This window comes from Cynocephalus volans, chromosome 2, assembly GCF_027409185.1.
Source record: "Cynocephalus volans isolate mCynVol1 chromosome 2, mCynVol1.pri, whole genome shotgun sequence".
Lineage (NCBI taxonomy): Eukaryota > Metazoa > Chordata > Mammalia > Dermoptera > Cynocephalidae > Cynocephalus > Cynocephalus volans.
The window spans coordinates 123,906,280-123,927,455 of NC_084461.1; the positions used below are offsets into that span (position 1 = coordinate 123,906,280).

General features: G+C 48.5%; 4 protein-coding genes across 5 annotated transcripts in view; 2 read left to right on the forward strand and 2 right to left on the reverse strand.

The window, feature by feature from the left end:
- Positions 1-831: 831 nt before the first annotated feature.
- Positions 832-6,875, reverse strand: APBB3 (amyloid beta precursor protein binding family B member 3). Of its 2 annotated transcripts, XM_063086510.1 has the most exons (12): positions 6,481-6,875; positions 6,072-6,235; positions 5,914-5,990; positions 5,269-5,329; positions 4,929-5,075; positions 4,676-4,803; positions 4,162-4,276; positions 3,935-4,019; positions 3,591-3,674; positions 3,215-3,330; positions 2,886-3,077; positions 832-1,371 (listed from the first exon to the last, which is right to left on the reverse strand). In XM_063086510.1, exons 1-12 carry the CDS (start codon positions 6,527-6,529, stop codon positions 1,135-1,137), a joined length of 1,455 nt encoding a protein of 484 aa, XP_062942580.1. In that variant the 5' UTR covers positions 6,530-6,875; the 3' UTR covers positions 832-1,134. The 2 variants fall into 2 exon arrangements, with proteins under 2 accessions (XP_062942580.1, XP_062942581.1); XM_063086511.1 differs by lacking the exon at positions 3,215-3,330 and having other exon boundaries at positions 2,886-3,073.
- Positions 6,876-7,136: 261 nt separating this feature from the next.
- Positions 7,137-9,084, forward strand: LOC134369299 (SLC35A4 upstream open reading frame protein). Its single transcript, XM_063085655.1, has 3 exons — positions 7,137-7,154; positions 8,177-8,275; positions 8,878-9,084. The coding sequence occupies exons 1-3, from the start codon at positions 7,140-7,142 to the stop codon at positions 9,073-9,075; spliced, it is 312 nt and encodes a 103-aa protein (XP_062941725.1). The 5' UTR covers positions 7,137-7,139; the 3' UTR covers positions 9,076-9,084.
- A 415-nt stretch (positions 9,085-9,499) lies between these two features.
- Positions 9,500-11,397, forward strand: SLC35A4 (solute carrier family 35 member A4). Its single transcript, XM_063085654.1, has one exon. The coding sequence runs from the start codon at positions 9,500-9,502 to the stop codon at positions 10,472-10,474; it is 975 nt and encodes a 324-aa protein (XP_062941724.1). The 3' UTR covers positions 10,475-11,397.
- A 954-nt stretch (positions 11,398-12,351) lies between these two features.
- The window catches only part of LOC134370591 (uncharacterized), a 30,846-nt gene continuing 22,021 nt past the window's right edge, over positions 12,352-21,176 (reverse strand). Inside the window, 6 exon segments of the mRNA XM_063087645.1 lie at positions 12,352-12,513; positions 12,592-12,750; positions 13,563-13,718; positions 14,723-14,806; positions 14,879-15,087; positions 16,318-16,451. Coding sequence (XP_062943715.1) covers positions 12,352-12,513; positions 12,592-12,750; positions 13,563-13,718; positions 14,723-14,806; positions 14,879-15,087; positions 16,318-16,451 — 904 coding nt within the window.

The following is a 21,176-nucleotide window of genomic DNA, read 5'->3' on the forward strand; positions in this document are numbered from 1 at the left end:
CGCCAGGAGCCGCTGTGAGACCCTGCGCCAACTACCTATGGGACTCGAAATCTTCAGCTAATGATCCACAGGGGCCGTGGTCACAAGGCACCAAACTGGGCTATTTTCTAGGAGCCGTCACCCTACGAGCCCTCATCTTCTCTGGTCCAATCTCTCCAGTCTCCCAGTTGCTCTCAGGAGCAAGGTCGAACCAACCAGAAGCTCTTGCCCCACAAATGACCCTCTGTGATCGGCCAGACTTTTAGAGCATCACCTCTGTCCACTGCCCTGTAGAATCTCCACATGCACATTCTTTAGCCTTGCTAACTAGTAATCATCTTTCAGTACTCAGATGTCACTTTTCTTTTTCTTTTTTTTTTTTTTTGCGGCTGGCCAGTACAGGTATTGAACCCTGGATCTTGGTGTTATCAGCACCACACTAACCAACTGAGCTAACTGGCAAGCCCCAGATGTCACCTCTTTAGGAAGCCTTCTGAAATGCCACAGGCCAGGTTAAGTGTTTTGCCTGAGTTCCCACAACCCTCTGAGATTTCCGAATTGTACATCCTATCTTCTGTCTTTGATTCTTGTTCATCTGTTTGTATGACAGTCTCAGAAGATGGGACCCTATTTTATTACATCGCCAGTGCCTAGCTTAGTGTATGGCACAGAGAAGACCTTAGAAAATGTTTGTTGAATGAATGAAGTCAAATTTCCATCAAACCAATTCCCTCATGTGACTACAGTCAGCCACTAAAACCAAGCTCAGACACAAAGACACTCACCTCACACAGGTTGTTGGCCCCCAACCCTGTCCCAGGCCCAGTATACTCACATCCAGTGAGGTCACTGAGGGATTTTTATTTGCACTGATTTTGCTATAAAGTGTAGCTGAGGTAGAGCCAAATGTTAGACAGGGGCAAGAAACACAAGGACCCAAGGAAAGGGGAATCAGGGGCCTATGTTGTTACACAGGGCCTCTCTGTCCTATCCATAGAAACAATAAATTGGGCAATAGAGGATGGGCAAGGATTGGAGGGACAGGCAGAGAAGGCTTCAAGAGGTGAGAGGCTATAGGTATAGGCCCCTGAGGAATGAAGGGTACAGAGTTGGGCATGGACCCAGAGCCTCCTTCCCTAGCCCTCCCAGATCAACTTAGGGCATATGGAGCAGAGAGGGTTTCAGCCGGAAGGCATCAAGAAAAGAGAAGACACTCCGCTTTCGAGGGGTTGCCCCTGGACCCCCAACCCCTCCTTTGAGCAGGGGGATGGGCAGGGGACCTCCTGGGGAATCCATGGAGCTGGTCCGCTTGAGCCGCAGGCGGGCACGGGCCTGAGCACCCCAGGCCTTGCCTCGAGCTGCAGAGGCCACAAGACATTTCTGGTACTGAACCTAGGGAGAAGGGGTAGGTGAGGATCCAGCTATTTTCTGCCCCTGGACTCCCTAAAAGATTCTGCAGGACAGTGAACTGGCCATGGCTTCTATCTGATATGAGGCTGGTAGGCCACATTTGGAGTCTCAACAGCATTCCCAGGTAGTTCAATAACAAAAACAAAACTTGACATTTACCAAGTACTTAAGGAGGGCTGGACACAGTGCTAAGTGCCTTGTATAATCCAACTTAATCCAGTTATTTGAGGTGTTGTTATCCCCATTTTGCAAATGAGGAAATTGAGAATCAGAGAAAGAAAATGACTTGCTCAAGGCCACGTAGCCAGATAATGGAACGATTAGCATTCAAACCTACTTCTGTCCAACTGCAGAGCCTGTACTCAACCACACCTACCACTATCCTGCCTCTCCTCCATCTTTCACTGGTGCAGACTGTTCCCTACAAAGTGGATTCCCTAGTCAAGGGGAGGGTCTACAACCCAAACTCTATTCCCAGTGCAACTGCCCCAATCATCTCTCATTTGAACTACTTAGAGAGGTCCTAATTGGCCTTCCTACCTCCTCTCTTGTCCTATAAATATTTTACCCATACTGTAGCTTAAGTGGTCATCCTAATTCACAAACCTGACTTCACTGTCCTGCTCAAAACCCTTCAATGGTTCCTAGTGCCTCGGGACAAAATTCACTCTTCACCCTAACCTATAAGGTCCTCCATGCCCTGGTTTCTGCCATTCTTTTTGCCTTCATCTCTTGCACACCAGATACAGATTCTTTCAGTTTCTCTAACCCACTAATGTCTCTCTCACCTTCATAGCTAAGGTTACCTGTGGTTGGCACACCTGCCCCACTCCTCTTTACATGGTTAACTTCCTCCTTGGACCTTTAACTCAGTTTTCTATCGCCTCTTACAAGTATCCTTCCTGACCCCTGAAGGAGCCATGTCCTCAATGATCCCGTGGTGTATAACTTCTTTCTGGTCTGTCTCTGCTCTATCCTAAGTGTACTATGAAGACAAGGGCTGTGCCCTCTATACCACTGAATTCCTAGTGTCAAGGATTGTGTCTAATACCCTGTAGGCAGTCACATTTATTGAATGAATGCGTGAACTAATGGAGTGTAAGTATCCCACATTCAAATGCCCACAGATGCCAAGAAATAACCTAAATAAGCCAAATAGGAAAGATGATGCCCACCCTATAGAATATAGTCACTACACAACTCCGGCTGCAGGTTGAAATTTATAAATGTGAACCCAGTGCCAGAGCTCCTGATATTAAAAAAAAAAACAGAAATAGCAATTATTATGTGAAATGTCCTGGCCTTTAAATACTGGCAACTAACTAAAACTTACAAAAAACAGCAAGAAGGCCAAATCACGAGTGAACCAAGTCAGCCCTGGGATTACTGGTTTATGATCTCTGGGGAGGCTGCCGATCCTGAGCCCCAGTTAACAGTACAGAGCAAATGCAGGGCAATCCCACAATCCCACCCACCCATTTCCACCCCTAACTCACCATACAGGCAGCCTGCACAGCTTCAGAGAGTCCCCCTGCATGGGGCTGGCACCAGAAAGCTGCACACTGGAAGCTCTGATGGCCCAGGTCAGCGATGAGGCCAAAGGTGTGTGGGTCACGACCAACACCAATAAAGGTCACAAGACGCACAGGGCACTGCCACAGTGGCTCCTCCTCTGCACCAGCATCTGCCTGCCATACCAGGCCTAGTCACTAGAGGACCAAGCACTGGCCATCAAAACCCACTGAGCAATTCCAACAGCAAGCAATGACCCCTCAGCATCCCTGCTCACCCCTCCACAGCCCCCAACTTCACCCTCTTCTGGTACCTGAATGGGATTTGCAGTCATGAGAGAGTCAGACACACTGAGCATGATGGGGACCCAGGCATTCCGGTCCCCCCGGGCGGTAAGGGTACCAATGGCCTCATTCAGCACGTCCATGCCTGGGGGGACATGCCCACGTGGTGTCTCCCAGTTGTAAAAGGGTCTGTGGGAAGTGTCTAGGCCCCTCTCACTGACTTGGGATTCAGAAAGATGGGAATAGAATAGCTGGGGCTGGGCTTAGAATTCTGAGTTGGGAAGGCTAGTACATCCCAGGCCATATGAGGCCATGGGAGGACTCTGAAAAATTGTGGTAGACCCTGCCTCACCCACCTTCCCCTTGCCTATGCAGTCCACCCCGTCCAGCCCTCTCAGTTCTCACCCATAGCTTTGGTGACTGGCAGGGTCCCCATGTACAGTGCCTCATACTTCTGAGCAGACTGGCTCACTGCATCCAGCAGCTCCACTGAAATACACAGACTGAGTTGACCAGGGAGCTCTCTCAATCACCTCTTTCCCCACCCTTCTGAGTGGGCCAGGACGCAGGCCAGAGTTGCTGCTATAGAAGAAACGCCCATGGACGCTCCTCCAATTCAGAGATTGGGATCCCTGGGACCAGACATCTCCAAAATCCCAAATCTCCAGAGACGTACTAAATAACCAGGAGCTCTGCCCTGTCTTTCACCAAAGCAACTTGACACTGTAATGTAGCACCCCTTCCCATACCTTGCCGTGGCAGGTCTTCAGGGGAGATAGGGTCTAGGGAGCAGCAAGGGGCATCACCACTAACTCCTCCTCGCTCTGACAAGATCTAAAACATAATGCAACCAGCATAAGACACAGGGAGAGAGAGGAATTAGGGGTAAGAGGGCCAATACCACCTGCCCCAACTACCTTGGAAGCTTCAGACACAGCTCCATACCCACATTCCCTGCTCCACCCCTGGCCCTTACCTGGGCACAGAGCCCATGTAGGGCACTGGCAATGGCCTTGGCAGGGACGTCACAGCGAAACACATGGCACTTGAGCATACAGCTGTCTTTGTCACCCGCCACAAAAGCGAAGTCCCTGGTAGGAGCAGAGATGAGGCTAGGGTAGAGGCTAGTAAGGGGCAGGGGCCCGTAGTGCCTTCAGGAGGCTGGAAAGTCAGGCTAGGGGTGTGGCAGGGATGGAGTAAGGAGGTCAACGCTAAGGCTCAGAGAACCTTGTTGTCACTCACCTGTCACTGTTCCAGAAGCATGTGGGAGCACAGGAGAAAATCAGCCCAGCCTCTCAGGCTTTCCACCATTTGTCCCTGGCCCACCCTCCCCAACCAGGGTTGGAACAGGTAGGGGAGGCAGAGCTGGGTCCATGTCAGAGGATCTGTGTCCTGGGGATCAAGTACTAAGGATCAGCATCAGTAGGGATCACAGCCCGCAGCGGGGAGGGAGAAGCAGCTCTCTCTTGGGGGAATGTAGGAGTCCTCACCGGCCTTTGGAGCTCCCCACACCCCATACACGGATGTGCACCAGAGGCTGGCAGTGGATCAGACTGTGGTCCAAGGGATTCACCAGGCTCATGGCATCCTTCTTCAAGATCATCAGCATGTTTTGGCCCTGCCAAGGACAAAGATCAGTCCAGAGCTCAGATAAAGGTGGCTGCCATGGGGAACAGGCAATTCAGGTACAACTAACTCTGCTGGGCACTGGGCTGCACCTCTTGGGGGAGCCAGCCAGCTCACCTCGCCCCAGGCACCATCTGGGGGCTGGCTTCCACTGTGGGTCTGGGCCAGCTGCTGGATGCAGTTATTGACTGCGATACTGCTCTTCCCGGGAGCCAGGTCCTCTTCGGGTACCTCTACCCAGCCCAGAGAGTGGACTGCAAAGCACTGACGGGTTGGGGGAAGGGAGAGGAGTAAGTAGGGGTGAAGTAGGGTGGCAGGTGCCACAGTCTACACACATACAAACTCTCTAGTACCCCCCCCTTCACTCTTGATCACCTTTGCTCAGTCCAATCCCACCCTGATCTTTCCCCTGGGACTTCCCAATGCCCTGGGCTGGCCCTCAGACTCAAGTTACTACCTTAGCCCCTGGGTCCATGCTCTGGATGTAGGATTCCTCACCATACCAGGACAGGGAGTTACTGGAACAGAGCACAGCTGTTAACAGGACCATGTTTCCTACAGTAGGGACACTGGTCAGGCCCAGACTACTTGATGAACACAGGATGTGAGACAAGAATATGGCACCACGAATATAAAACCAGAGCCAGGTAGGGCCCAGGACATATTAAGTGAACTTAACATAAAGTGTGGCATAGAATTTGAGGGAAAATTCAAGACATAGGACTCAGACACAGGATACAGAATAAAAGTCATAATCATGAAGCAGAGTCCAATATGTGGATCAGAGCCCCAAACTGAGACAAGAGACCCTAGAACACAGGATAGGAACCCCCAAAGACAGAGCCTAAGACAATGACCAAGAACTAGAACATGAAAGCTCAAGACCCAGATACAGAAAAGAACACTTATCTAAAGACAAGAGCTTAGAACAAGGGATAAAAGCCAAAATACTGAGAGTCAAGAACACAGGACAGAGCCAAGAACACAGAATAGAGCCCAAAACATGGGACAGGGTTCAGAACCTGGGCTGAAAAGGAGACCCTGGTCCAGCTGCATTTTTGAGTGGCATGGAACCTCATTTTGCCTGGACCATCACTGTTACCTCCGATCCAGTGAGCTCTCCAGGCTGGAGAAGGATCTCCCCTTGGGAGGCCGCAGTCCCCAGATCCCCTCGGTCCCCTGTAGAGTAGGGGTTAGTCAGTGTAGCAGCAGGCCTAGGTCCACACACGGGCTCAGGCCCCCTCCTCACACTCCACGTACCGTGCCTGGATCTTCTGCATCTCCTAGCTCCCAGGTTGGGCGCTGCCACTGGGTGCTACCGCTGGGTACGTGCCAATAGTAAGTACCTGCAGCATCGCGAATCTTCCTCCAGCCAGGCGGCAAGCCTGGCTCCCCCTCCAGACTCTGGTCCCCCCACAAGTCATCTACAGGAACACGGATTGGAAAGGGGAGCATATTATTCGATCCCAAAGCGGACAGACAGCCCTTAGGCTGGAGGTCCAGACTCCCAATCTTGAAGACATCGCATGTAAAGTTCAGGGTTCGTTTGTCCCCTGGTCTTCGCAACGAGACGTACCCCCCACCCTGTCTTTGAGCCTCGTGGTAGCCTTACGGGCTCCCTCGTCCCCCCTCAGCTGCTGGTCCTCCCACCAGGCCCCTTCGTGCACACCATCGCAGTTGACCAGAATGATGGCCAGCATGTAATCCTTTCCCAGCATAGCCCCAGCTGCGTCCTGCCGGCCTCTGCCGGCCCGCACTCTCAGCCCAGGGCGATCTTCGGAGCTGCTGCGCCTACAAGCCCCAGCCTCTCTGAGCCGAAGACGGCAGGGCCAACTGGCGCCGCACAGGGGACAGGGGCCGGTCTCGAGGGCGGAAAGGGGTGGGCCAGGGCAGCGTCGACCGCCGAGAGGTGGCGAGTGTAAACTGGCGTCTCGGTTCGCGAGTGGGTACGTGTTTCTGTGCGTGGGTCCAGGGGAGGCGCAAGGACGCCAGCGGACCCGCTGACACTACCGCACAACTATGAGCTCATCGGGCAGCGGAAGACCCGCCAGGCGAACGTTCGCCGCGTGCACTGGCGCACGAATGAGATCATCGGGCCCAGGCCGTATGCGCGCTTATGCCTATGCGTGTGGACGCAGCCTGGGACTTGACCGGAGAGGTTACGTGGAAGTACCCGCGAGAAGCAGACAGCTAGGGTTCCGCCGCCAGGAAAGCTCCTCACCTCTTCCAAAAATGCCCCGGAAGTGTATCTGCCCTCAGTAAAGATGGCTGTAGCATTTGGAATGAGAGAGGCGGGGCTGCGCCTGCGCAACAAGTTCGTCAGGGAAGATGGCGGATGACAAGGTGAGTGAATGTGGGGGTGATTCGCAGTCGGGGATGGTCGTCACACTCCATTACCTTTTTATTTCTTGGAAGAGACGACACTGAAGCAGCTCAGGGGTAGGGGGGGTCCCTTGTTTTCCGTGGGGCTTCTGTCGACTGCCTCAACAGTGGGGAGGGGGGTGTAGGGGGAACATTAGGCTAGGCGGGCGGAGCCGGAGATCCCCCAGGTGTTCTTTTCCGGGTGCCGTCACGGTCCCCAGTTACTAGCACACACTCAAGCACATTCACCTTGAAACACTCTTTACTCTGCCCCATTCCCTAGCCCCCGAAGTTTTCCTCCCAGAGACATGGTGGGGGATTCTAGTTTAGACATGTGAGTGTTCTAGTTCAGACGGAAACTCACACCACCCTCATTTAGGCACTTCCTTAAGTACACTCTGAATTTCATACTTACATGTGACCGAAACCATTCACTTTATTTACTGTTACAGTCATTCTCCCTCTCATCCAGTCACTCACATTCGGTTTGGGATGGCCTTGGGACGTAAGGGATAAAGCCCAGGCGGAAATGAAGTTTACCTTAAATTGTCCAGGGAACTAACTGCCTCAGTCCATTACTCACCATTGGTTTGGGAGCTCAGTGTTACCGACACATTTACCAAGTGCTTGCCAGTTCCTGTGTCAGGCAGTGGGACACTGCCACTCTCAGAGAGCTCATAGTTGAGTCAGTAGTGCTTTACTGATAGACCTAATCGCAGTTCCCCTACCTGTCCCTCCTACCTCCCCTACACATTGCTTGCTCTGTGAAATTCTTGTAGGAGTTGTTATGTTACTGCTGCAGATCCCATTTGTCATCCCCTTCCTCACCCTCCACCATGTAAATTCTATGCTTTTCAATGCCTTTCTTCTTTTACCGCTGCCATCTTAGGAAAGTTTTACAGAAAGATATTTCTCTGGCACACCCCAACTCCCAGCCTCTCAAAGCATTGAGCAGGGGGTGGGGCTGGGTCAGACTGCTGGAGCCAGCCTCTCCCTTGTCCTAGGATTCTCTGCCCAAGCTTAAGGACCTGGCATTTCTCAAGAACCAGCTGGAGCAACTGCAGCAGCGTGTAGAAGAAGAAGTCAACAGTGGCATGGGCCAGGTAGGTGAGCCCTCTACCCTCCACACCACCCCATCCCTGGTTAGGCTTCATTGCTCAACATGCTCTTGAGAGTGTAGGATGGGTAGTAGAGATTTATTCAGCAAATGGTTTTTGAGGGCCTGTTCTCAGTCACCCTAAGGAAAGTTTCCCTGAGAAAATGGCACTTCAGCTGGGATCTTAAGTAGAGGTTAACTAGGTGAAGAGGAGAAGAAACAACACTCCAGGCAAGTGCAACAGCATATGTAAAGCCCTTGTGATGGGAAGTAGCATGATGATCATGAAGGGTAAAAGGAGGTTAATTTGGCTGCAGTAGTCAGGGAGCATGTTAGGAACTGAGGCGGCAGAAACAGGTAGGGGTCCCATTCCTCGGGCATCTCTGGCCTTGTGGCAGTAGAGTTCTGTGGTTGGGGCCTTCTGACCCCAGGGTTCTGTGATCAGGACTCCTAAGTTCTTTTTCTGGCTCCAGAACCTTGAGGAAAATCTTTGAAGGAAATACCACAGCTAAGAGTGAAGAAGAGCAGGTGGTAGAATGCTCTAAGGCCAGCTCCTGGGAGGAGAAGAGGAGAGCCTGGCTGAGTTTCCTTCTGTGTTTTTCTCCACAGGATGGCTCGCTCTTGTCCTCCCCGTTCCTCAAGGGATTCTTGGCTGGATATGTGGTGGCCAAACTGAGGGCATCAGCAGTATTGGGCTTTGCTGTGGGCACCTGCACTGGCATCTATGCTGCTCAGGCATATGCTGTGCCCAACGTGGAGAAGACATTGAGGGACTATTTGCGGTCACTGCGCAAGGGGCCCGACTAGCTCTAGATCCCATGCAGGAGGCAGGATGAGCCGCTGGGGCCTGCAGGTGGAGGCCTTTCAACCACAGTCACTCTATCTGGCTTCCCCAGCCGTCACCTATTTGCTGTCTCCAAATTTCCTGCTGCCTTCATCCTTCCTTCCCTTCCTGCAGAGGGTAGACAATGGGTTGTCATTCTGCACTCTGGACTCCTTCCCTCTCTAACTTCATGGGACTGGCCCCAAGAGTGTGGCTTGAAGGGCCACCCTTCCTCTTCCATCCCTGACTGGAGTTTGCAGCTGACTCTGATCCTCAGTATTCTCTCTGGTAATGTACCACAGCTCCTCCCTCCTAGGAGCTGGCTCCATAACTTGAGTTTCCCCAAAAGTGTCACAATCCTTGCTGCCTCTTGCTAGCTACACAGGCCACCCAGGGTCTGGTGTGGGCATGAGTGTAGAAGATGGTGGTGTGCGAGGCTTGGGCCGTCCCAAACAGGCCCGCTGGATCCTGATGCTCCTCCTGTCCACTGCTATGTATGGTGCCCATGCCCCGTTGCTGGCGCTGTGCCATGTGGATGGCCGAGTGCCCTTCCGGCCCTCCTCTGCTGTGCTGCTGACTGAGCTGACCAAGCTGCTGTTATGCGCCTTCTCCTTCCTGGTGGGCTGGCAAGTGTGGCCCCAAGGGGCTCCACCCTGGCGCCAGGCTGCTCCCTTCGCACTATCAGCCCTGCTCTATGGCGCTAACAACAACCTGGTGATCTATCTTCAGCGTTACATGGACCCCAGCACCTACCAGGTGCTGAGCAATCTTAAGATTGGAAGCACGGCCCTGTTATACTGCCTCTGCCTCCAGCACCGCCTCTCTGCACGCCAGGGGTTAGCACTGCTGCTGCTGATGGCCGCAGGGGCCTGCTATGCTGCAGGTGGCCTACAGGACCTCAGGAACACCCTTCCTGGTCTCCATCCAGCAGCTGCTGCCAGCCCCATGCCCCTGCGTATCACTCCGTTGGGACTGCTACTCCTCATCCTGTACTGCCTCATCTCAGGCTTGTCATCCGTGTACACAGAACTGCTCATGAAGAGACAGCAGCTGCCCCTAGCTCTTCAGAATCTCTTCCTCTACACTTTTGGTGTGCTCCTAAACCTGTGTCTGCATGCAGGTGCCGGCCCTGGGCCAGGCTTCCTGGAGGGTTTCTCAGGATGGGCAGCACTGGTGGTGCTGAGCCAGGCACTAAATGGACTACTCATGTCAGCTGTCATGAAGCACGGCAGCAGCATCACACGCCTTTTTGTTGTGTCCTGCTCACTGGTGGTCAATGCCGTGCTCTCAGCAGCCCTGCTGCGGCTACAACTCACAGCCACCTTCTTCTTGGCCACACTGCTCATTGGCCTGGCTGTGCACCTGTACTATGGCAGTCGCTAGCCCCTGACCACCCTGACTCCAGACCCTGTAGATTGGGCACAACCATTGAAGCCACCTCCCAGGCCTCGCCTCTCCTGTCAGTAGCCCTGTAACAAGTGCCTTGTGAGAAAAGCTGGGGAAGTGAGAGCAGCCAGGTTAGTCTCTGGAGGTGGGCAGATGAAGGATACCCCTAGGAGACATGAAGAATGGGTTTGGTTAGGGAAACTCTTAACCACCTCCTTCCCCCAGTTCTTTCAGACTAAGGAATTAAGGGAGCATCAATACTTAGGCCTGAGAAATGACCTCATCACTCATGGTGGAGGCTTCTGCCTATCCTGGAGAAACACAGTTGCACAAAGTGGGGTGTGGGTGGCAGGTGGCTTTTCTTGCCTACTGTGGTCACCCCAGTAAACTCACTGGCCCCAGGCCTGGTGCAGGCTGCTGCAGCCTAGCAGTGATGCATGACTCCCCCATAAGGGGTACTCACCCCCCACTGTCATGCAGGAAGACCCAATTGCCACAGATTATACCACCACCACCCAGGCCACTCTGCTAATCTCCCCCAGTTCCAGCAGTGCCTGGAGACCTTCCCCCTGCAACCACAGTGCTGCTCCCCAGATACAGCCTTTTTTCCTGGAAACTCCAGGGAGGGCTGGGGCTTGACTCATCTCAGGGAATGTTGCCCCTGGGCTCTGGCTTAAGCCTACACTCCTGACCTCTCTGCTTGCCCCAAGGGCCCTCTTGAAACTCACTGCCCCCTCTAAGGCTTCTTCCCACTCTGGGTCCTGCCCCTGCCTAGCAGTGTCCCAGCTCCCAACAGCCTGGGGAAGCTTTACAGAGTGACCTGGGACCAGGTACTTCTATAGCTCAATCAGTGTCTCTAACTGTAAGCAATAAGGTCTTAATAAAGTGTTCTAGCATGTAGGGTAGGTCCTACAACTGGCCATGATTGTCCTGTGTCTTCTATGTTGCACAGCTCCCTTCAAATGTAATTTTATTCCTCTGGTGTTCTGAGTATCTTAATTCTGGGGTAACTTCTAAACTAGGAGGAAAAATTTTCTCTCAGCTGCTGCCAGCAGCATTATTTTCTTTGGGAGCTCCATGCAACTGAAACTTCCCTGTCACAGAGCTTTTGAAATTTCTCTGAAGCACAAAACTTGGGTCCTGGGGAATGTGGAGGGAGTCTTGGGACTAGAAGGTACTGGGCCCAGCAGGGCAAACTAGACTCTAGGCTAGAAAACTCTTAATGCTGATGTGGTTTTCATTCTCATATCCTTTGGTTCCCTCACGTAATTCCTGCCTGTCGTCTGTTCTTTAAAATCATGGCCAGAGGAATGTCAGGCCCTGTTTCTGTGGTAGAAAGCCTGGTGAGCTTGTGAAAAATGAGTCCCAGGCCTATTCTGGACCTGTTGAAGCAGAATCTTACGGAGTGGGGTTTGGGAATCTTTTTTTTTTTTTTTCCTTTTCTTTACATTAAACAAGCTCCATAGGTGATTCTGATGCACACTGAAGTTTGTCAACCACTAACTATGGACAGACTTGAATTTGAATTCTGGCTCTGCCATTTATTGGCTGGCTGACCTTGGGCAGTTACTTATCCTCTCCTAGCTTCATTTGCCTTATCTCTGAAATGAGGATCAAATGGTACCTACTGTGTAAGGTAGCTGAAAAGGCTAAAATAAATAATGGATGTTAGGTGCTTGGCAGGGACTGGCACAGAGAGACATGGTTAGTGGTATTATTGATTATTCATAATAAGGGTCTGCTTGGTTGTTGTGTCCCACCTTCTCTCCCTCCTAGGACCCTCAGAATGAGAAGAGAAGAAACTGCTCGAGAAATCTGGTTCCTCATCACCAGATTTCTCCCCAGGACAGGGATCCAGCATGACTGCCTCCCAACTAGTCCGCACTCTGCTGCAGCTGCTGGTTCTGGGCTTGGAGCTCCTGGTTCTGTGTGGCCAGGTTGATGATATCTTGCAGGACACCAGCCAGCAGGCTGTGGTGGTGATGCTCTGTGATCATGGTCTATTCCTCCCACAGCCCCTGCCAGGCTTGAAATACCTGTGCCTAGATTCAGAGATGCCTGTCAGTCAGCCAGCCTTGGAGCCAGCTCAAGGCCTGCCCTCTGTCCCCACTGACCTGTAGCACATGGCATGTCCGAGCTCGGGTGACCTGCACATGCAGGTCATAGAAGGCTGCCAGGTCCTGCTCTGCAGTGTCCCACTCTGCCTAAAGGGCCTTCAGCTGGAATCTCCGCACTGTCTGTACCTGGTGCCATCTCTGCCTCTCCTCGCAGAACTCGGTGATAATACATGCCCCTTGTTGAGCACCACCTGTGCGCTAGACTCTGTGTTAAATACTTCATGTGTATTATCTCATTTTATCCAATAATGACTATATAGGAAGTTGTCAGTTTACAAATTTGGAAACAGTAGATCAGAGAAGTGACCTAACTTGCCCAAACTCACATGGCTAGTGAGGGTCAGAGCTGAGATGACACATGCCTTTCAAAGGTTCACAATCCTTGTGGTAAAATCCAAACCCACAGGTGTGGCACACACCTGTCTCTTTAGCCTTGCCTCTAACTCTGCACCTGCTAGGCTCCAGCCAGACTGGACAATTTGCAGTTCCCAGAACCCATTTTGCCATTGCTTCCCTCTGGACCTTGGCTCATACAGTTTTGTCCTCTCTGAGAACATGTGCCTACCCCACCCACCCTCCATCACGTACATGAGTTTTGTTTCTTAAATTTGTTCAAGTAAGTTATATCTGCTGAATGCCTCCATGTGATGAGCACTCACTGCCCTCGTGGAGCTCGGAGTCTAGTCAATGCCCCTGGCTGATTTGTTTGTCCTTTAAATCTCAGCTTAGATGTGATCTCTGATTCTCTCCAGGTTGAGTCAGTGTACCTCTTTGTTCCTACAAGCCCCTAGCTCCCCACAACATAGCACTTGGCACTGACAATTGCCTTATCTATCCGCCACAAGGCTGTGAGGGCCATGAGAGAGTGTATGGACCAGTTGGTTGTGATTGACACTGGATCTCAGCCCCTAGCACAGTACCTGGCCCAATTAGAAGGAGCCTTAAGCTCCCTACTTGACTCTCCTCACCTCCTGTTCGGCCATCAGGCCTTTGACCTAGTCACCTGCCACCTCCTCCTCCTGTTCCAAACACTTCAGCTCCTCTCGAATCCAAATTTCGTGCTGCTCTCGCAGTCTCTGCCTCCAGGCCTGGGCCAGGAAGAACTGCAGGGCCACATTGGGGACCTGCCAGGCCCAGGTGGCATCAGTCTAGGCTCAGCCAGAAGCCCATGTGTGCACACAGCTTTGGAACTCAGGACCCAACTTTTCCAACAGACCCTCTTTGTCAGGGCTGCTTCCAGAACCACATCCAGGACCTAACTGTCACCTGCTAAGAAGATATTAGGTATGGAAATTCCACACCTGTCCTCCTCCCAGGACAGTCATAAGTTAAGCTCAGGACTTTGAAATCAATTGGGGTCCCAACTCCTTTTCTTAGCTGTATGACTTCAGGCAGGTGACTAGCCTTTTAAGTATCCATGTTCTCCATGAAACAGAGCTGATAAAAATTGTAAACACCAAGGTCAAGAGTTCAGATCCCCTCACTGGCCAACCGCCAGAAAAAAAAAAATATTGTAGAGAGCATGAAATGAGGTCATACTAAAGCCCTGAGCAGTCAGGCACTTGCTCAATAAATGGGAGCTAACATGCCTAACTCTCAAGACCCAGGGTGATAAAAATGAGTTGTAAGTAATTATGAAAAGGGAAGTGAAGGACCAGGAGAGCCTGGACAGGGAAAGCAGAGATTCAACCCCCCTGAGACAAATCATGGAAGAAAGCACCTCCTTCTGCACAAGAAAAGCCATGTAGCCTAAGAGGATAAGAGAGCACCATGTTAGGAGTTGAAGAACTTGTGTGACTGTACCTCTGCTGCCTCTGATTGTGCCTGTGACCCTGGACTACTCACATCTCTGAGACTCAGTTTGCTCACCTGAGAAGTGGGAGCAATGTTGTCTTCCTGCTTAAAATACTTCTGTTCATGGTGTTGTAATTGTTTCTTCCCAGCAGGTTGTAAACTCCATGAGGACAGGAAATTCCCAGGACCTACATGGCACTGTGCCCAGCACATAGTGGGTGGTCAATATATGTTTGGGAATCAGTAAATTAATGAATGAATGGAGGACCTCCTCATAGTGCTCTGTAAACAGAGGAGAGGAAAGTCTCCCAAAAGGTTGGACGATAAGACATACCTGTGGTTCTGTGAGCCCCGTGACCCCAGTTCTGGCTCTTTTGAGCATCTGGCTTCTTGAGCACTGGCTCCAGGCTTTTATCACCTAAGGAGAGAGGGTTCAGGGTGGGCACTTGCCATTGCTGGCCCAGGTGCCCCCAAGCCTCACCTTGCTCACCTGTAGCTCCCACAGTGCCCTGCCCAGCCAGCTAAGCCCACCATCTGACAGGGTGTCCCCAAGGAGGCCTACATGCAGGATCCTCAGGCCAGCCTGGCGGGCCCAGGCTGCTTCTACTGCATCCCATAGTGTGGGCCTCACCTGTTTCACCTGCATTCTCCCTTCCGAGGCCCCCAACAGAGCAGCCTGGAGCAAACTCATGGACCTACCTAGTAAGGAGACACTCAGAGTGAATTACTCCTTCCTGTGGACTCCAAAGCACACTGCTATTTATAAAAATCTAACTCCTATTAGGCTTTTACATGTGTTTGATGGCACTGTGCTAAGGCTGTTCGTGGATTGCCTCTTTTTATTCACACAACATTCCAATGAGGCAGCAGTTCTACTCCCACATTTTCCTTCCCCCACATTTTCCATATGAGACAACTGAAGCTCAGTAAGGTCAAACAACTTCTTGGCGAGTGGCAGAGCTGAAACTCAAGCCCATTTCTCTCTGACACTAAAGCCTTAATCATGATACCATACTATGGCTGGTCGGTTATCTCAGATGATTAGAGCATCGCCTAATAACACCAAGGTCACGGGTTCAGATGCCCATACAGCCAGCTGCCAAAAGAACAGAAACAAAAAACTGGCCTATAGATAAACACATGCCTGCCCCTCCCTGCTTTGTCCTTGAGGGGTGAACCCCCCAGCTTATCTTCCCCATCCCATAGGGCCTGGCACAGGGGGAGGTCTGGGAATGTTAACCAAGCAGATATGTGCTTGTCGATTTTGGAGACAGAGGGCCAGACTTTTTTTTTACTGTTTTATTATAGAAAACTTTAAACATATACAGAGTATAGGAAATCCATCTACCTATCACCCAGTTTCAACAGTTAGCATTTTTGATTGACCCATAACCCCAGCTTGACCTCCCTCAAATCCCTGATGTCATATCATCTCTGAAGCTGATTTTTTTTTTGGGGGGGGGGTGGCTGGCCAGTACAGAGATCTGAACACTTGGCCTTGGTGTTGTTATACCACCACTCTCTAACAAACTGAGCTAATTGGCCAGCCCTGAGGCCTGATTTTTAACGGGTGTGTGAAAATGGAGAAGTCTTTTCCTCTCTCTGATCCTCCCTTTCCTCACCTATAAATTAGGTCTGCCTCCCTTTCCTTATTTGTAAATTAGATATTAGTGCAAAAATGCTTATTAAGCTGTTGAAGGCCTCTGAAGGGTGAGGGGTTCATTTTACTATTGAACTTTGCCTTTTCCTCTCCAGTCTTAGGCAGCCCAGTCACTGTGGGACCTTCCTAAATGCCAGTTTCCAGTGGGTCAGCCTCTCTCTTTGGGTTGGGGCTGGGGCTGGGGTCGGGGCTGGTTGTGACAGGGCGAGGCAGGCCTAAGACCAGATCCCAGAGCTTCCCGAAGGACCCCACACCCTTTCCCAGGCTACCTTGGGGGTCAAGGCAGAGAAGCAACCCACTGTAATTGTTTCCTTCCAGGAGCTATGAGACAATCCTGGGCAGAGAGCCCTCTACCTCCTCACCAACAACCTCACCAGCCAACATCCGCAGCAGGGGGCAGTCTCTGCCAGAGGGAGAGAGGAAGAAAGGAGATGTCTACTGGTGGGTGGGGAAAGAAACTGGACAGAATCGCCCTCTGATGGAAAGGTTGACTATTTCCAGCAACTTTTTTGTACAACCAGACAGATTTGTAACCTGGTATAAATCTTTATTTTATTTTATTATTAATTTTTTAAATTACAGAGGTAATATATTCTCATGGTAAGAAATTTTAATTGTATACCTGATAAGGGACTTGTATACAGAATATACAAAGAGCTCTTAGAACTCAATAATACAAAGACAAATAATCCAAATTAAAAATAGGCAAAGGAAGGTGACATCAGTGAAAGTGGCAAAGTAGGGAATTCTGTAGGTCCATCCATACCCAGAAACACCTGGCAAATATGGTCAGAATCAACCTTACTGGACCTCTGGGAGATAGTCAAAGGTTTACAGCAACTAAGTGAATGTTTAACCAGGAGAAAGACAATTTAATATAGTAAGAGATCTCTGTGGTGTTTTAACTTTCCCTAGCTCTGGCCCCCTCCCCAGTACAGAGGTAGTCTTGAAAACAGAAGCCCAAATTTCTGGTGGGGGTACCTGGTTCTGGAGGGAGCAGAACAAATCTTGTTCCCAAAGAACTGTGATTGTCTTTTTTGACTGTCTGGGGTTCCCCCAAAAGGACTAATGAAAGGGGGCTTCTCTTTGTTTCACTTTGAACTCTCTCAGGACAGAGTGGCTACACAGAGAATGTTCCCTGAAAACATTGAAGGACAGAAGATCAAGCCACTGCTGCCTAAAGCAAAAATAACAGTTGGGGCAAACAATGGACATACTGAAAGACTGGGAAGAAAAGTTGGGGAATGAGATTTGGAGGGAATAAGTGCTTTGAAAAGTTCTTATGTATACTGAGGAGCCTAGAAAGCACACCCAGTGCAGGACTCATTCTCAGAAAAGACCCAAGAAAACTGTAAGCTTTTTCCCTGTCTGATCTTTAATCTCAGCACAAGCAGGAAGTGAAGGCTAAGGCAGAGCTACAAATGGACTGGCTAAGCATAGAAGGAGTGACCCAATACAGAGCCAATCTGCAAGGACCTGGAACATTTTTATTTTCTTTTTCCTCCTCCTCCTCCTCCTTCTCCTCTTTCTTCTTCTTAATTTTTTTGGTCCCAAGCTTTCAAGAAATTGTATGTCTAGTCACTGGCTAACCACTGAGATAACAGAGTGAAGACTTCAGTGACCACAAAGAATACAATCTTTGCAAAAATTGTTTGCAAAAATGACTAAGCAAACAGATGGCTGCAGCCCACAACAAGCAACAACAGCAAACCCTGAAGAGGAGGGAAAATCTGATTTCCAGAGTTACCACATTGTAATACCCAAAATGGATATTGTAAAGGAACAGAGACTTAAGAGACCAACAGGACAAATACAGTCCTTACAAAAAATACTAAAAATGGTTAGTTTACATTAAAAAAAAGTAAGAGGCATGCAAAGAAACAAGAAAGTATGCCTCACTCACAGGGAGAAAAAAGAAATTAACAGAAACTGTTGCTAAGGATACACAGACATTGGATTTACCAGACGAAGACATTAATTAAACTATCTCAGAACACTAAAATAAATAAAGAAAATTATGTCTCAATGAATAGAGAATATCAATAGAAAGACAGAAATTATACAAAGGAACCAAGTAGAAATTCTGGAGGTGGAAAGTACAATAACTGGAATTAAAAATGTACTAGAGAGGTAAAATAGCAGATTTAAGCAGGCATAAGAAAGAATCTCAGTGAACTTGAAGACAGGTCAAATGAAATTATTCAGTCTGGGGAGCAGAAAGAAAAAAGATGAAGGAAAATTACTGGAGCCTACGTCTTGTGAGACACCATCAAGTGTACTTAGATATGTATAATGATAATACCAGAGGAATAAGACAGAGAATGGCATAAAAATAATATTTGAAGAAATGATGGTCAAATATTTTCCAAATTTTATGAAGTATGTGAGTCTACATATCCAAGAAGTTCAACAAACTCCAAGACACATTATAATGCAACTGCCAAAAGACAAAGAAAAAGGGAGAATCTTGAAAACAGCAAGAGAGAGCAACTTATTTTGTGCAAAGGACCTTCAATAAGATTAAAAACAGGTTTATCACCAGAAACCATGGAGGACAGAAGGCAGTGAGATGACATATTTAAAGTACTGAAAGAAAAAATTGCCAACAAAGATTTTTATATCTGACAAAACTATTCTTCAAAAATGAAGGAGAAATTAAGACATTTCAGATAAACATAAGCTGAGGGAATCCATTGCTAGTAGACCTGCCTTACAAGAAGTGCTAAAAGGAATCGTTCAGACTGAAATGAAAAGACACTAGACAGTAACTTGAGGCCGTATGAAGAAATAAGGGACACTAGTAAAAGCAACTACATATGTAGATATAAAAGCCAGTATTACTGAATTTTTGGTTTGTAACTCTTCTTTTTTATGTATGTGATTTAAAAGACAAATGCGTAAAATAATAATTATAAATCTATGATAATGGATACCCAGTGTTTAAAGATGTATTTTGTGAAAGTAGCAGCATAAGGGGAAGGAATGGAGTGAAATCTTTATACACTACTGAAGCTAAGTGGTATTAACTCAAACTCGATTGTTGTAAGTTTAAGATGTTAATTGTAATCTCCAAGGTAACCACTAAGAAAATAGCTTTAAAAAATATGGAAAAGATAATGAGAAAGAAATCAATATGGCACACTGAGAAAAATTAATTAAACACAAAAGAAAGGCAATATTAGAGGAATTAAGGAACAAAAAAAAGATAGAAGTCATATAGAAGACAAATAGCAAAATGGCAGAAGTAAGTTCTCGCTTATCAGTAATTACTTTAAAAGTAAATGAATTAGGGCTGGCTGGTTAGCCCACTTTGAGTGTGGTGCTAGTAACACCAAGGTCAAGGGTTCAGATCCCCATACTGGCCATATGCCTAAAAACAAACCAAAAACAAAAACAAAAAACAAAACAAAACAAACAAAAAACAAAAGAAAAAGTAAATGAATTAAACTCTTCAATTAAAAGGCAGAGTTTGGGTCAATCAGCTTCTTTAAAAATACCCATAATCCATCCATATGCTGTCTACAAGAGACTCACTTTAGATCTAAAGACACAAGTAGGTTAAAAGTAAAAAGTTATTCCATGCAAATAGCAACCAAAAGAGGCTGTGGTGGCTATATAAATATGGGACCAGATAGACTTTTTTTTTAAAAGATGACCAGTAAGGGGATCTTAACCCTTGACTTGGTGTTGTCAGCACCACACTGACTCAGTGAGCTAACCGGCCATCCTTATATAGAAATCTGAACCCTTGGCCCCAGTGTCATCAGCACCACGCTCTCCCAAGTGAGCCACGGGCCGACCCTGAGACCAGATAGACTTTAAGTCAAAAAATATACAAGATACACAGAAAGACATTATGTACTGATAAAAAGTTCAATATAACAATTTTAAACATGTACACACCTGGGGACCAGCCTGTGGCTCACTCGAGAGAGTGTGGTGCTGATAACACCAAGGCCACGGGTTCGGATCCCATATAGGGATGGCTGGTTAGCTCACTGGGAGAGCATGGTGCTGACAACACCAAGTCAAGGGTTAAGATCCCCTTACTGGTCATCTTAAAAACAAACAAACCAAAAAGACATGTACACACCTAACAACAGAGTAAAATATGTGAAGCAAAGGTTAACAGAATTGAAGGGAGAAATAGATCTACAATAATGGGTGGAGACTTTATACCCCAGTAATGGGTAGAACAATTAGACAAAAAATTAGTAAGGAAGTAGAGAATGTGAATAACACTCTAAACTAATTAGACCTAACAGGCATGTACAGAACACTCAACCCCCAAATAACAAAATATACATTCTTCTCAAGTGCACATGGAATATTCTCCAGGATAGATCATATGTTAGGCCACAAAACAACTGTCAGTACATTTTTTAAAATTGACATCATACAAAGTATCTTCTCTGACTACAATGGAATTAACTAAAACTAACTAACAGAACAGAAATTGGAAAATTCAAAAATATGTAGAAATTAAACCAAAGGGTCAGAAAAGTAATCACAGGGAGAATTAGAAAATACTTTCAGAAGAATGAAAATGAAAACACAACATAACAAAACTTATAGGATGCAGCAAAAACAGTGTTCACAGGGAAATTTATAGCTGTAAATGCCTATATTAAAAAGAAAGATCTCAGGGGTTGGCCCATGGCTCTAGGGTTGTGGGTTAGAAATTTGCTAATTTAGGGGCCGGCCCGTGGCTCACTCAGGAGAGTGTGGTGCTGATAACACCAAGGCCACAGGTTCGGATCCCTATATAGGGATGGCCGGTTAGCTTACTTGGGAGAGTGTGGTGCTGACAACACCAAGTCAAGGGTTAAGATCCCCTTACCGGTTATCTTTTTTAAAAAAGAAAAAAACATTTATTTTTATTTAATGGTTCTACTAATTCTCTATCCAGTTGCCTTTGACCACATCATCTGCTAACAAAGGGTCTGGGATCAGGGGTACCCTTACTGCCAGAATTGAGGAAAGGAGAGAATTTGATGCTTCCCTGGACTGGTACATCCGTATTTTAGCCCCCTACCTCACCCCCCAGTGCAGTCAGAAGGCCCACCCAGACTTATGGGGTTCCTGGGAGCTGCAGGATCCGCAAGGCCCCTTGCCACACACCCTGGGT